This window comes from Eretmochelys imbricata, chromosome 23, assembly GCF_965152235.1.
Source record: "Eretmochelys imbricata isolate rEreImb1 chromosome 23, rEreImb1.hap1, whole genome shotgun sequence".
In the NCBI taxonomy this organism is placed as follows: Eukaryota; Metazoa; Chordata; order Testudines; family Cheloniidae; genus Eretmochelys; species Eretmochelys imbricata.
In genome coordinates this window covers 14,653,048-14,667,540 of record NC_135594.1, presented here as the reverse complement: position 1 = coordinate 14,667,540, position 14,493 = coordinate 14,653,048, and the positions used below count along the sequence as shown (strand labels likewise).

Below are 14,493 nucleotides of genomic sequence, written 5' to 3'. Positions count from 1 at the left end.
TCCCCCCCCCCGTCCCATGGGATAATATTTGCTTTGACTTCTGGATCTCGACTTTCCCGGCAAAGCCCGCGGCCTGGGGTCTGAAGCGGAGGCGGGCGCTGTGTGTACATTTGGACGAGCGGCGTGGGTAGGTTTCCCCCCCCCCAGCTTATTTATGCCTCTCGTTTTTGGAGCCAGGTGAATAAAGATCCAGCCGCCACCGCCCCAGAGGGAGGAGAGAAACCCCGAGTGGACGAGAAAAAAGGGCGAAGGACGCCGGGGAGCAAATGAAAGGCCGCCACTCGCCGGCCACCCCCGAGAGTTTTGGCGCGTTTGCATCGGGGTGCGGAGAAATGACCGGATAGAGAGCGAAACCCCGGACCCACGCCGGCTTGGGTGGCGGTGGAATTGGCCTCGGGAAAGCGAGCTCCATTTCTGGATTACAAAACAGGAAGACGGAGACTCTGGCTTGCTCTGTGCGTGACTCATTGATCTCCGGACTTGGGATTCGTACAGGGTGAGTAAAGGAATTTTTTTTCCGGGTTCTTTTTGGTGGCCTCAGAGGGGATCCGGCTCCATGACGGCGGAGGGGATAGCGGATGCTTTGAGATCACCGAGCCAGTGGGTCGAGGTAAAGGAAGAGCCGCCGTGCGGGAAATTTGGGCGTGTGGGGTTGGGGCAAATGGGAGGCAGGATTCCTGGGTTCTGTGTCAGGGAGGGGAGTGGAAGCTGGTGGTTAGAGCACGTGAGGGAAGACTGGGAGCCAGGACTCCTGGGTTCTCTCCCTGGTTCTGGGAGGGGAGTGGGGTCTAGTGGTTAGAGCAGGGGGGGCAGGGAGCCAGGGAGCCAGGACACCTGGGTTCTATTCCTGGCTTTGGGGCAGGGGGTATAGTGGATTAGAGCAGGGCGGCTGGGAGCTAGGACTCCTGGGTTCCTTGGCTCTGGGAGGGGAGTGGGGTCTAGTGGGTTAGAGCAGTGGGGTCGGGGAGCCAGGACTCCTGGGTTCCTTGGCTCTGGGAGAGGAGTGGGGTCTAGTGGGTTAGAGCAGGGGGGTCGGGGAGCCAGGACTCCTGGGTTCTTTCCCTGGATCTGGGAGGGGAGTGGGGTCTAGTGGGTTAGAGCAGGGTGGCTGGGAGCTAGGACTCCTGGGTTCTATCCTTGGCTCTGGGAGGGGAGTGGGGTCTAGCAGGTTAGAGCTGGGGTGGGGTACTGGGAGCCAGGATGCCTGGGTTCTCTCCCTGGCTCGGGGAGGGGGATCCAATGGGTTAGAGCAGCAGGGACTGGGAACCAGGACACCTGGGTTCTCTCCCCAGCCCTGGACTGGGAGTGGGTTCTGTGGATGTGCTATAATCCTATATGTCTTGCCCAACCCCAGGGAGGGCTCATCCCTCCAATCTGCAGGGGGTTGGATAAGATTAGAGGCAGGCCAGGAGACCTGACCATTGTTTGGATTTTAAGGCCAGGGTGGGGGTGGGAGCTTTAAGCAAACAGCCCTCGCTAGCAGGGGCTCCAACCCTGAGTCAAGATGCTACTGGTACCAGCCCAAAACAAGGAGAAGGGGGCCTTACACCTCTTGGTCCCGGACAGAGTCATTGGGAGACTGGGGTAAAACCCAGGAGTCCTGGCTCCCACCCCACCCCCGCCACTCTGACCACTAGACCCCACTCCCCTCCCAGAGCCAGGGATAGAACCCAGGAGTCCTGGCTCCCAGCCCCTGCCTTCATGTCAGTAGACCACACTCCATCCGATAGACTTTCTCTGATGGAAACATGAAAATCCCATGGGAGAAGCTATAATCTCATTGCTAGGGGGCCAGATGGTGGGTGATTCAGAACTCCTGGGTCCCATCCCCAGCTCTGGGAGGGGAGTGGGGTCTAGTGGTTGGAGCAGGGGCGGGGAGCTGGGAGCCAGGACTCCTGGGTTCCATCCCTGGCTGTGGGAGGGGAGTGGGGTCTAGTGGTCAGAGTGGCAGGGGCGGGCTGGGAGCTAGGACACCTGGGTTCTATTCTAGTTGGCCTCTCCTGGTTCTCTTCCTTCCTCTCTAATTGCTCCTTCAGTGTTTCCTTTGGAGGATCCTCCCACTGGCCCCCTCCAGTTTTTGGGGGCAGGTTCCCCAAGACTCCGTCCTCGGTCGCCTCTCATCTCCCTCATCTCTAGGCCAGCTCATCCACAGCCCAGCGGCCTCTTCTCCACTCTCCTAGATCCCACGGCCAGACAGGGCCCGTTGCGAGCGGCTCGCAGAGTGCCGGGAGAACCCAGCCCATGGCGCTGCCCCGAATTCAGTCCTGGCTGATCCAGGTCAGGTCTTTGAGAGGCTGGAGGAGAATCCACCGCATCTCTTGGTTAATTATCCCGACAGTTAAGTCCCCTCAGCGTGGAAAAACTTCTGCCGTGTTCCCAGGCTGGGTTTGTCTCGCTTCAACTTCCAGGCATGGGGTTGGGTCTGATCTCCCTCTGCTCCACCGAGGAGCCCGTTAGTAAATATTCGTCCCCCACGTCGGTACCGATAGCCCAGGATCAAGTCCCCCCTGGACCTTCTCTCTGCTCAGCTAAACTGGTGGAGCTTCTGGCGTCTCTCACGCCCAGACAGGTTTTGTAACCCTCCAATCGTCTGCGTGACTCTTCTCTGACCCGTCTCCAATTGATCGACGTCCTCCTTGAATTGGGGGCCCCGCAACGGGACACGGGGTCCCGACAGCGTCGCCCCGGGGCCAGATCCAGAGGTGAAATCCCCTCTCTGCTCGCACTCGAGGTTCCCCTGGGGACACAGCCCGGGATCCCATTAGCCCCTTCGGTGTCGGGTCTCCCGCAGAGCTGTCTCCGTCCGTCCCCGCCTCGTCTCCTCGTGGATGTCCAGCCGTCAGCTCCTGCTGAGTTCCTAATCTTCCCCCCACCCTCCCCCAGTTCACCACCCTTCCTCCTCTCTGTGGCTGCAACCACGACCCGTCTCGCCTGGCCCGTAACGTGGGTGTCGCTCGGGCCTCTCTCTCAGTCTGCGGGCCGAAACCTCGCCGAGCTGTTCGGCCCGCGTCCTGAGGCCTGGCCCGGGTGGCTAGCGGCCCGAGGGCTAAGCAGAACCAATGGCTGGGAGTTGAAGCTCAACAATTCCCGATGGGAAATGAGGGGCCGATTTTTAAGGGGGAGGAAAATGACCCGTTTGGGGCAACTTCCCAAGGGTTCGGCTCTACAGTGAACAGGCATCCGCTCAGGGCCCTTCGATGTGTGACACAAATGGTCAGAGCAGATGATCGCAGAGAGAACCCAGGAGTCCTGGTTCCCAGCCTCCCCTTCTAACCCACCAGACCCACTTCCCCTCCCAGAGCTGGGGCTAGAACCCAGGAGTCCTGGCTCCCTGCCCCCCCGCTCTAACCATTAGAGGGGGGGTGGGCAAACTTTTTGGCCCAAGGGCCATATCTGGGTATAGCAATTGTACGGCAGGCCATGAATGCTCACGACATTGGGGTTGGGGTGTGGGAGAGGGTGAGGGCTCCAGGGTAGGGCCAGAAATGCAGAGTTCAGGGTGCGGGAGGGGGCTCTGGGCTGGGGCGGGGGGCAGGGGAGGGCTCCAGCTGGGGGGTGCAGGCTCTGGGGTGGGGCTGGGGACGAGGGGTTTTGGGTGCAGGAGGGCGCTCCGGGCTGGGACAGAGGGCTTCAGAGGGCAGGAGGGGGATCAGGGCTGGGGCAGGGGTTTGGGGCATGGGAGGGTGGCTCAGGGATGCAGGCTCCAGGCGATGCTTATCTCAAGTGGCTCCTGGAAGCTGTGGCATGTCCCCCCTTTGGCTCTTACGTAGAGGCGCGGCCAGGTGGTCTGCACGCTGCCCTGGCCGCAGGCTCTGCCCCTGCAGCTCCCATTGGCCGTGGTTTCCGGCGAATGGGAGCTGCAGGGGCGGCGCTTAGGGCGGGGGCATCAGGCAGAGTGGAGCCCCCTGGCTGCCCCTAAGCATAGGAGCCGGAGGAGGGACGTGCCGCAGCTTCCAGGAGCTGCTAGGAGCAGCCCCCAACCCCGCTCCCCAGCAGGAGCTCGAGGGCTGGATTAAAACGACTGGCTGGCCAGATCCGGCCTGTAAACCGTCGTTTGTCCACCCCTGCCTTAGACCCACAGGCTGGACATCTCTAGGCCAAGGCCCTTCCCATCCATCCGCACACAAACTCTCCGCCTCTCGCACCCCGATTCCTGCATCTTCCTTCGCCTGGGCTGTGCCTCGCGCCAGCCGGGACCCGTTCCAGCAGCGTTCCCCGAGCCTGTTGCTTTGGTCCCATCGTCCCCTCTCTGCGTCCCGCTGCTGGCTACCCCTTCTCCATGGTGTCCGCCCACCTGATCCTCTCCCCATCCCTCTCTGAGGGGCCTGGGGTCCCTATTGCTGTTGCCTGCTGGGTAATGGGCAAGCTGCCCCTGGGTGCTCCCCGGCTGCCCCACACCCTGGGGAGATCTCCCCGTAAACACCCCTGGAGCCGCAGCTGTCAGGTCTCTCCTGGGTCCTGGCGCTGAGCGCCCTGCCCGTCACGCTGGCTGATGGGGCCTCGCCATGTGCACCCACCCCCGTTCTTCTGTCCGTCCATCGCCTCCTTGGGGCAGGGATGGGCTCTTTGTTCTGGGTCTGTGCAGTGCCCGGTGCCCACGAGGCTACCGTAATACACCTAAAAGCAGTTAAATGTACAGCACCTGGCGCCCCAGGGGCTACCGTAATACACCTAATCGCAATAAAATGTACAGCATCTGGTGCTTGGGGGCTACCGTAATGCACCTAATAGCAATGAAATGTACAGCACCTGGCGCCTGGGGGGTCTGGGGCACAGTTGGGGCACCCAGGGGCTACTGTAACGCACCTAATAGCAATGAAATTATGGTAGCCCCAAGGCACTGCCCCCTCTCGCATAGCTGGTGGGGCGAGAGGGGGGCAGTGCCTTGGGGCTACCACGATACCCCTAATAGCAATAAAAGGTACAGGGCCTGGCACCGTGGGGCCATGCCGGGGGGGGCTCTGGTGCGACTATCGTTCGCCTAATGAACAACACACGGCACCTTGCACAATGAGGTCACGGTTGAGAGCTGGAGCGCCTAGGTGCTACCATAATACACCTAACAGTGTGCAGCACCTAGCGCAATGGGGATCCAGGGCTGGGGCTCCCAGGCGCTACCGTAATACACCTAGTAACGTTCCATACCCAGCACTGCAGGGGCCAGGCTCATGACTGGGCTGCTAGGCACTGTCGTGGGGGGGGGGGAATGGGGGGCATTGAAGGGAATCTCTGAGCTAGAGGTGGCTCTGGGAGGGGAGCGGTGGGCGGGGGCTGGGGGGGGCAGCTGGGAGCCAGGACTCCTGGGTTCACTCCCTTGCTCTTGGAGGGGTCTGGGGTCTATTGGTTAGAGTGGAGGAGGGGGGCTGGGAGCCAGGACTCCTGGGTTCTGTCCCGTGCCTCGCAGCCCTGCTGACTCGGCTCCCAGGGACTGGTTGTACCTCTTGTTCCCGCTTGTTGGGGATGGGGCTGGACCCAAACCTGCCCTGCCCCCGCCAGCAGAATCATTGTTCCCCAGAAGCCTGAATCAACCCTACCCATTAGATCCCCTCCCAGCTGCTGCCTGCTGGGATCCCACTGCCAGCATGACTCACCCACAGCCAGGGAGAGAACCCAGGAGTCCTGGCTCCCAACACACCCCCCTCCCTGCTGTAACCAGTAGACCCCACTCCCCTTCCACAGCCAGGGAGAGAACCCAGGAGTCCTGGCTCCCAGCCCCCTCCTGCTCCAACCCACTAGACCCCACTCCCCTTCCACAGCCAGGGAGAGAACCCAGGTGTCCTGGCTCCCAGCCCCCTTGTTTGTTGTGGCACCGGGCTCAGCCTGGATCCGGGTCCCCTGGCAGCGGGGCGGAGCAGGAATCTGGTCAGACAGGTTCCCCACCCCACTCCTTTCCCCAGGGGAGCGGCTTGGGGGTGGGGTAGGGGGTGGTGGCTCATGGGAACCAGGTGGGGTGGGGGTAGGGGTGGGGGTTCCCTGCTCCTCGCCCCTCACCCCCGCTCACTGTATCCCCATCCAGAAAGGCCCCTTCTAGCCCCTCTTTTCCCTAGTCACTGCCTCCTTCCCCCTTTTCCTTCTCTTCTCTCTCTCTCACTCACACCTTCATCTCTCTTTCCTTCCCCCCATTACACCCCCCCCCAGTCCCAGACAGATAGAGGGGTCTCCCTGTCCATTCATGGGGGTGGGGAACCCCAGCCCAGCTGCTCTGGATTCCAGCTGTTGTTCTGATAGAGGGGGCTGCTTTGTCCATCCAGTGCCCCCCCTCTGTGCCACCCTGTACCCCTCCTTGTCCAGCTACTCCCCCCATCTGATCTGCCCCATCCCTGGCCCTCTCCTGCCACCCCCTACATCAGAGCAACCCGCAACCTGTCCAGCTGCCTCCCCCCAATCCCCTGCCCCCCCCAGCTGTCCCTGCCCCCAGTTGGAACCCCCCATCGCCTGCTCGACCTGGGCTCTCCTCATCCCTGATGTGAGCTCCCCCTGCCAGCTCTGATCTGGCACAAAGCCAGGGTTCCCAGCTGGCTCGAGGGAGAACAGCCAGAGGAAACTGACTTCACTTCCCCCGGACAGGAAATATCGCCTCCCCCCACAGTCCCAGCTGTCCAGCCCTCGATCCCGGCCCTCTCAATCCCCACTGGCCTGGGCTAGAGCCACATCCTCCCTGCCATTCCTCCCAGGGCCGGGGAGAGAACCCAGGAGTCCTGCCTTCCACCCCCTCTGAAATAATCCCATGTCATAGGTTGGGGGATATTTTGCCTAGGATCAACACCCTTAGTGGGAGACCCCTATTTATCCTAAGATATGGGGGTGCAGGAGAGAAACCCTTTTCCTGTCACCCATTCCCAGCCCCCCTGAGACATCCAGTCCCCGCCCTGGGGCCGGATGGGAGCCAGCGCCCCCTAGAGGGGAAAGGCCCCGTGCCCCATTTCTCACCCCCTTTGAGACAGACAGTCCTGGATTGGAGCTGGTGCCCCCTAGAGGTGCGGGATCCTGTCTCCCTGACCCCCATGTCTCTCTCTCTGTGCCCCCCAGATGCCGATTCTGAAGCAGTCCCCCATCTCCCAGTCAAAGAAGAGGCCCCGCATCGGCCGGGACATGATCAGCGCCCCGCTGGGGGATTTCCGGCACACCATGCACGTCGGCCGGGGCGGGGACGCCTTCGGGGACACCTCCTTTCTCAGCAACCACGGGGGCCCCAAGGCCAACGGGCTGCCCCCCACCACCGAGGCCTTGGCACCGGCTCAGTCCCCCAGCCGCCTCTCGGGGTCCTCCGGCAGCCCGGCTGATTTGGGGGGTGGCCCTGGTGCCCCGGATTTGCACCCCGCTGGCTGGGAGGGGGAACTGCAACACGCCGAGTCCCTCTTCTCCTTCGAGTTGGATCTGGGGCCGTCCATTCTGGACGAGGTGTTGGGGGTCATGGACAAGTGCGGGGAGCAGCCCCGGAGCGAGGACGTAAGGGCAGAGAGGCCGGTGGGGGGACAGGGGCTGGGCCATGGGGCGGCTCCCCAGGTAGGGGAGGAGGAAGAGGAGGAAGAAGAAAAGGAGGAGGAGGAAGGCTCCGGGCATGGATACACATTTGATGATGAGCTGGATGATGAGATTGGGCTATAGGAGAGGAGGCTCAGCTCCCTTCCATTCCCCCCATTCCCTCCACCCATCCATCTTTCTGGTCCCGCATCCCTTCATCCACGCCCCCCCTGCTTCAGCCATCCCCCTCTTCCCTTGCATGTGTTCTCTTGGTTCTTTCCTTCTTCCTCACCCTTCTTTCATGCTCTTCCCCCTTCTCTTTCTTTTGCTCCTGCTCTCTTTCCCTTCCCCTCTTCCACCATTTCTTCCTTTCATTCTTTTCTTTTGTTCACTTATTCTTACCCCCCAGCCGGCCCCCTCCCCATGGCAGTACCGGTTCTCCGAGGATGGTGATCCTACCTTCAATGGAAAGCCCAATGTGTTTGATCCTAATTTTCACCTCCTTGTCTGTATGGATTTCTGGAATCCTAATCCACCCACCCATCCGTTGACTGGTCAACTCATCAATACGTCTATCTATTAATGAGCCCCTCAATCAATCCACCAACCCACCTGTCAATCCATTTGTCAGTCCACCTGTCAATTGATCAACAATCAATCTACCACCAAAAAACAATCGGCCCATTGGCTGACAAAATGAGCTATCAACAGTCACCCTCCCGCGCCCCCCGGCCCAACTCATCAATTGGCCAATGGACCCATCAACCATCAATCCACCAATTGACCTGCCAACTAAGTTTTGTACCAACTAATTGACCCATGGAACAGTCAACAATCAACCAAGCAACCCTTCAACCCATCAGCGGACTAGTCACGAATCAACCTGCCAATCGACCAGTCAACCGACCAGTGGAACAGTCAACAATCAACCAACCGATTGGTCCGTGGAATGGTCAACGATCAACCAATCGAATAGCCAACCCATCAATGGAATAGTCAAGAATCGTGCCACCAATCAACCACTCAACCAACAAGTGGAACAATCAATTAACCAATTGACCAACCAATCAATCCACCAATCATCTCAGCAATTGACCAAATAACCCACCAGTCAGTCAGCGTCCACCATCCTCTCCCTCATTCCCCTGTCCCAATGGGAGAAGGAACTCCTGAACTGAAAGGAGAGACACTTTGATGTTGGTTTTATGTTTATCCATCTCACACCCCATCTGGACTCCGGGGTCACAAGAGATGGACTTGGACAAGAGCAGGGGCACTGGGGTGGATGGGGGGCATGGATCAGCCATGAGAAAAGTGATTTGGGTAACACTGTGAAAATGACCTGAGTTCCCTCCTCCCTCACCCCCTATTTCATGCCTGGGGCTCCCCACCACATGGAAGGAAAGTTACTTGAGACATTAATGGATTATATTCACCAGGGGTGGAGGGTCTAGGGTCTCATGGGTTAGAGCAGAGGGAGCTGGGAGCCAGGACTCCTGGGTTCTCTCCCTGGCTCTGGAGGAGGGGAATGGGGTCTAGGGGTGAGGGCAGTGGGGGCTGGGAGCCAGAACTCCTGGGTTCTATCCCCAGCTCTGTCATTGATCCCCTGTGTGTCACCAGGCAAGTCCATGGTCAGTCCGTGCCTCAGTTTCCCCCTCTAAAGTGGAGCTCATGGTGCTGCCCCAAGGAGGAGGTGTGGGGAGGGAGGGCTTGGGTTTCTCTGATGAAAGCTGCTACCTGGGTGCTAGGGATGAGCCGCCTCCCAGCCACTGAGTGGGGCGGGGGGGCAAGGCTGAGCTGAGCTCCATCCGGAGCCACCCCCAGACTGCCACGGGGGGCAAGGCCATGGTCTGATCTTATGCTAATTCCTGGGTCTCCTCACCCCAGTCCTTCGGTGTGTCCGCTGCGAGCCCCAGGCCTGGCACGCTGCCTTTAACACCTGCCCCCGGCCCTCCGTGTCTCTGCCCGCCCCCCATGTTAAATAGCAGGATGGATCTCTGCGTATATTTTTTTATATCTCTGTATATGGCCCCCCCCCGCTGCCCGCGGTGTATAAATGTCCATTCCCCTCCCCCAGCCCTGCCTTGAGTTCACTCTCAAGCCAATCTTTCTGGGGAGAGAGAAATGTTTGTTTCTTACCATTAAAGCGCGACCTTCGGTCCGGAGCTGGGCCTGTTTTTGAGCCTCTTCGCCCCTGGAATCCATTCCACAGCGCCCCCCACAGTCCTCCCCCCCAGCCCCACAATCTGGGGAACCTGCTGTCTGGAGCCAGGAGGGGACACAGTGGGGTCAGTCCTGGCCGCACAGGGAGTGGGAAGAAAATATTCTCAGAGCTGTGGGGCGCACGGGTGAGAGCCAGGACTCCTGGGTTCCATCCCTGACTCTGGGAGGGGAGTGGGGGCTGGTGGGTTAGAACAGGGGGGACTGGGAGCCAGGACTCCTGGGTTCTCTCCCCAGCTCTGTGGGGGCTGGTGGGTTAGAGCAGGGGGGCTGGGAGCTAGGACTCCTGGGTTCTCTCTCCAGCTCTTTCACTATCTCACCCCCCTGCCCTTAGACCGTTGGCTTCCCTACCTTTCTAGCTAGGGATCCCCAGTGCACCACCCTCGCCGGAGCCAGGCGGACAAGAGACGTCTGTCCAGCTCGCTTGGCTTGGGTCTGTCTTTTCCTCCTGAGACACCCCACAGGCCTGCTTCTACCTGATCCTTCCCCCCTGCCCCACCCCAGCTCCCCTCTGTCCATGCCCCCCCCCCCCACATGCGCTCCCTCTTACCCTGCGCTATCCTGGCATTGTCCGCTGCCCACCGCCCCAGACCAGCAGAGAATTAGGGTCCTGTTTCCCTGTCGCCCCCCCCGGGCCCAAGGGTAAATCCTCCCGCAGGGGGCTCAGGCCTGTCAGCCCACCAGGATTCAGAAGCCAGGACTTCACCATTAACGCCTCCCCTGCCCCAAAACCTTGTCCAGCCTCCCCGCCTACTCCCCCCCCCCCCCCGGCTGGGTTAGCGTCCCCCAATGGTGCCCCGGGCTCCCAGTCATGCTCTGTGAATTTTCTGGCACCGGGCGATTTCCACTGTAAACAGATCTGGGGCCGGGGCTGTGGGTGGGGGTGGGTGGGGTGACATTGTCCAGGAGGCCTGGTCTGCCCTGCCAGGAACAGGGAGCTAAGTGCCCAAGTGAAACAGAGCAGCTGGGAGCCTGATGCAACATCAGCATGGCTGGGTCGGGTGGGGGTGGGGAATGAGGCACAGGGCATTTCCCTGGGGGAGGGGGAGTGGGGTCTGGTGGTGAGAGCAGGGAGGGGGCTGAGCGCCAGGACTCCTGGGTTCTCTCCCTGGCTCTGGGAGGGGAGTGGGGTCTGGTGGTTAGAGCAGGGAGGGGGCTGAGCGCCAGGACTCCTGGGTTCTCTCCCTGGCTCTGGGAGGGGAGTGAGGTCTGGTGGTGAGAGCAGGGAGGGGGCTGAGCGCCAGGACTCCTGGGTTCTCTCCCTGGCTCTGGGAGGGGAGTGGAGTCTGGTGGTTAGAGAGGGGAAGGGCGGAGCGCCAGGACTCCTGGGTTCTCTCCTGCGCGCTGGGTGGGGTTATGGTTCAGACACAAGGCTAAAGGACGGTTATGCCTTATCTCAGAGTCCAAATGACGCCCCGTCCCATCCACAGTCAAGTTATGCAGGGGAACATTATTGTCGTCAAGGAAGTTGGCAAGGACGGGGCTGGTAACAGGGCCTGGACTGTGACAAGCAGAGTCCTCGGCTCTCGACCTGGGAGCCAGGACAGGCTCGGGGAGCGAATCGGGGGGGTCTAGTGGTAAGCGTGTTGCGGGGGAGAGCCAGGACTCCTGGGTTCTCTCCCTGGCTCTGGGAGGGGAGTGGGGTCTAATGGTAAGAGCAGGGGTGGGGCTGGGAGCCAGGACTCCTGGGTTTCTTTGCTGGCTCTGGGCGGGGCTAATCAGCGAATTACACATTCACCATGGTTGCTCTTTGCCCCCTGCTGGAGGCCTGGGGTTTAGAGCCATAAAAATGTCACCGCCTTTCCCATCAGCCCTTGCAGCTCCCTTTATAGCCCTGGGCAAGTGGCCCGGCTGGGTGGGGCGCGGCCAGAGCAGGAAATCCTCATGCAGGCCTGGCTCAGGGACACCCAGCTCCTCAGGGGCAGGTAATTCCTGATCAATGCAGCAGGATCGGCCCCTGCAGCCTGCTACCAGTGGGGACAGGCCGGAGTCCCTGCCCACCCTCAACCAGCCAGTCCCCTGCCCTGGGGCCGGATAGAAGCCAGTGCCCCCTAGAGGGGAAAGGCCCCTTGTCCCGTTCCAGATCGGGGCCTGCCCTCCAGAAAGGGGAAAGGCCCTGGCCCCTGTGCTAACTCTCTCTTTGCCTTGCAGACCGGACTCTGTTGACGCAATGGAGGGCCTGTCCGCTGCAGGAGATTCTGCTGCCCCCCCAGCCGACCCCACAGGGGGAGCCCCGGAACCGGGGTGCGATGGGCCGGGGGTTACAGATCCAGCCCCCACCCTCAGCCCCGCCTGCCGCTTCTTCCTGGCGGGCAGTTGCCGCTTTGGTGCCCGCTGCCGGAACCCCCACCCCGGCGCCCCGCCTGCCGCCCCCCAGCCGCCCCCCAAACGCCCCAGCAAGAAGCCCCCCATGAAGACAGCCGGGGACGTCGTCTCCCGCATCCTCTGGGACCGCCAGCTGCCGCCCGGCGCGTTCACCGTGGGCCACCTGGATCGCTTCTCCGGCGTGCGGGAAGACGCCTTCACGGCCTTCTCCTGGGAGGACCTGGCCTCGGTTGGGCCGGAGGTGCTGGCCATACCCCAGCACAGGATCCAGTATTTCAAATACTGCGGCCGCATAGTGTGGGACAAAGCCAGCCGGCTGGACGACGTCTTCGGCTCCACCGGGGGTGGCCGGACCATCCTGGAGGTGATGGAGGAAGAGGCCGGGGGCCAACAGGCCGTGGGAATGGGGGATGGTGGCTCAGCTGGGGGATGCTCGCCGGCCGGTGGAGCCGGGGTGCCAGAGGAAGCCGTAGCTCCGGAGAGCGAAGAGGAGGATGAAGATGCCGAAGCTGAGCCAGGAGCCCTGAGCCGCCCCCCAGTGGCCTCGCAGCCCCCACGCCCCACCCATTTCGTGGCCGTGCGCATCACCAGCCCGGAGCTGCGGGGCTCGGTGGCCCAGCTCCAGGAGGCCCTGACCCAGGCCAACCCCGGCTTGGCCGAGTTCTGCGCCCCACTGCCCACCCTCCACCTCACCCTCTGCCTCCTCCGGCTGGACGGTGCTGGCGAGATGCAGGCGGCCGTCACCGCCCTGCGGGAGCTGCAGGCTGAGCACCGACGCCTCCTGCCGCCTGCCCCGCTCCTGCGCTTCCGGGGCCTGGGCACCTTCCAGGGCCGGGTGCTGTACGCCGCCCCCGCGCCAGGCCCGGAGCTGGCAGGGCTGGCCCACGCCCTGGAGCAGGGATTTGTCTGCAAGGGGCTGACTGTCTTCCCGCTCCCAGCCCACGATTGCTTCCATCTCACCGTGGCCAAGATCCCGGCGGGGGGGGAGCTGAAGCTGAGCCTGCCTGCAGAGCCCCCCGGGGAGGAGCTGGGGACCCAGGCAGTGGAATCGCTGTGTCTGTGCCAGGTGGGCAGGGGCAGACGGACGGATGGGTTTTACAGCACCCTTGTGGAGCTGGATCTGTACTGAGCGGGTGCCCTACAGCCCTCCCCAAATCCAGAGGAGCTGGGGCCCTACTGACCCTTCTATCCACCCCCCCAAATCAAAACTTGAGGGGAGGGCAGCTCTTCTCTCAGGTCCCCTCATCAAGATGAAAGCTGGGAGCTAGGACTCCTGGGCTGTCCCCACTGCAGGGAGGGGAATGGGGCCTAGTAGTTATGGGGGCAGGCAGGGCTGAGAGCCGGACTCCTGGGTTCCATGTGCAGCTTTGGGAGGAGAGTGGGACTGAGTGATTATAGCGGGGGTGTAGGGAGCCAGGACTCCTGGGTTCTTATCTGCAGCTCTGAGAGAGGAGCAGGGATATCTAGGAGCCAGGACGCCTGGGTTCTAGCCCCAGGCTCTGCTCCCCAATTCACCTTGCCCCCATGCATATAATCCCCTTCCCTGGCATCTCCCCCCTTTCCTAAACCCCAAGTCATTCACCCAGCCGGCAGCCTCTGAGGAGGGAGTTCCTAGCTGAGATGCAGGGCCTGGCTCATTGTACAACCTGTCTGGGGTGGACCCAGGGAGCTCCTGCCTCTGGTCCTTTGCCAGCTGGCTCGCTCCATGGCAAAGGGTCCCACAACCCAGGCTCCCACCCAAGCAAACTCAGCTGCTGCAGCTGGAAGACAGGGGGTCGAGCCCCGGTCTGTTCCCCTCACCCCTGTGGGTTTGCACAGGTTGGTGGGAAGAATTTGATGCTCTTGGATCATTTTGCCCCACAACACGGACGTGTCTTTTCAAGCAATTTTCTCTACAATCAACGGCAATTTTCCCAGCTGCTTCCTCCCCTTTATACCCAAATCAGGAACAGCCCGGGTGAACCCGTACCAAGGAAACACCCATTCCCAAGCAGCTCTCTCTGTGCCTTTCTCTAAATTCCAATCACTGTAGCTAGAAACAGTCTTTGGTCACCGTGTGCAGACGATGAAATTGGCATCTAACCCGTTCCAGCCTCTTGCTACGGATAGGAACGGGCCGATCTGCGGCCTTTGCTGGTGCTAGCAAAGGACTAGACTAACGGCTCTCGCTCAAGCAGGAATTCATTCACAGCAGGGGTAGGGGCTTGTCTTCTACAGTTCATACTCAATGATGACCAAAGATGCGGAGAGTCCAGCGGGATTCTCCAAACCAGCTTAGCACTATGAAGGTTAAGCAAGCCCGGCCACTTTATGCCACATTAGGCACCTGTCTGCATCTTTCAGCATCTAAATCCCTTTGGAAATCTGGCCAGGAGCGATTTGCCCAAGGTCACAGGCACTAGGGAAAACGCCGGCATCCCAATTCCCACATGGGATCCCCTGATCCAGTCTCAAAAAAATAAAAAGATGACAGTGGCCCAAAGC

The 14,493-nt window shown here is 61.2% G+C and overlaps 2 protein-coding genes across 3 annotated transcripts; both read left to right on the top strand.

Moving 5' to 3' along the window:
- The first annotated feature begins 229 nt into the window (after positions 1-229).
- CDC42EP5 (CDC42 effector protein 5) lies at positions 230-9,165 on the top strand. The gene is made up of 2 exons (XM_077840187.1): positions 230-496; positions 7,030-9,165. The coding sequence occupies exon 2, from the start codon at positions 7,030-7,032 to the stop codon at positions 7,606-7,608; it is 579 nt and encodes a 192-aa protein (XP_077696313.1). The 5' UTR covers positions 230-496; the 3' UTR covers positions 7,609-9,165.
- Positions 9,166-11,177: 2,012 nt separating this feature from the next.
- On the top strand, positions 11,178-14,484 carry LENG9 (leukocyte receptor cluster member 9). Of its 2 annotated transcripts, none has more exons than XM_077840069.1 (2): positions 11,178-11,261; positions 11,836-14,484. In XM_077840069.1, the coding sequence occupies exon 2, from the start codon at positions 11,855-11,857 to the stop codon at positions 13,136-13,138; it is 1,284 nt and encodes a 427-aa protein (XP_077696195.1). In that variant the 5' UTR covers positions 11,178-11,261; positions 11,836-11,854; the 3' UTR covers positions 13,139-14,484. The 2 variants fall into 2 exon arrangements, with proteins under 2 accessions (XP_077696195.1, XP_077696194.1); XM_077840068.1 differs by lacking the exon at positions 11,178-11,261 and adding an exon at positions 11,556-11,609.
- The last annotated feature ends 9 nt before the right edge of the window (positions 14,485-14,493 follow it).

Coding starts and splice junctions, on each gene's coding strand:
- CDC42EP5 (XM_077840187.1), top strand. CDS start 7,030: ATGCCGATTCTGAAGCAGTCCCCCATCTCCCAGTCAAAGAAGAGGCCC.
- LENG9 (XM_077840068.1), top strand. CDS start 11,569: ATGCAGGCCTGGCTCAGGGACACCCAGCTCCTCAGGGGCAG. Junction 11,610..11,835: donor ACCCAGCTCCTCAGGGGCAG/GTAATTCCTGAT, acceptor TTTGCCTTGCAG/ACCGGACTCTGTTGACGCAA.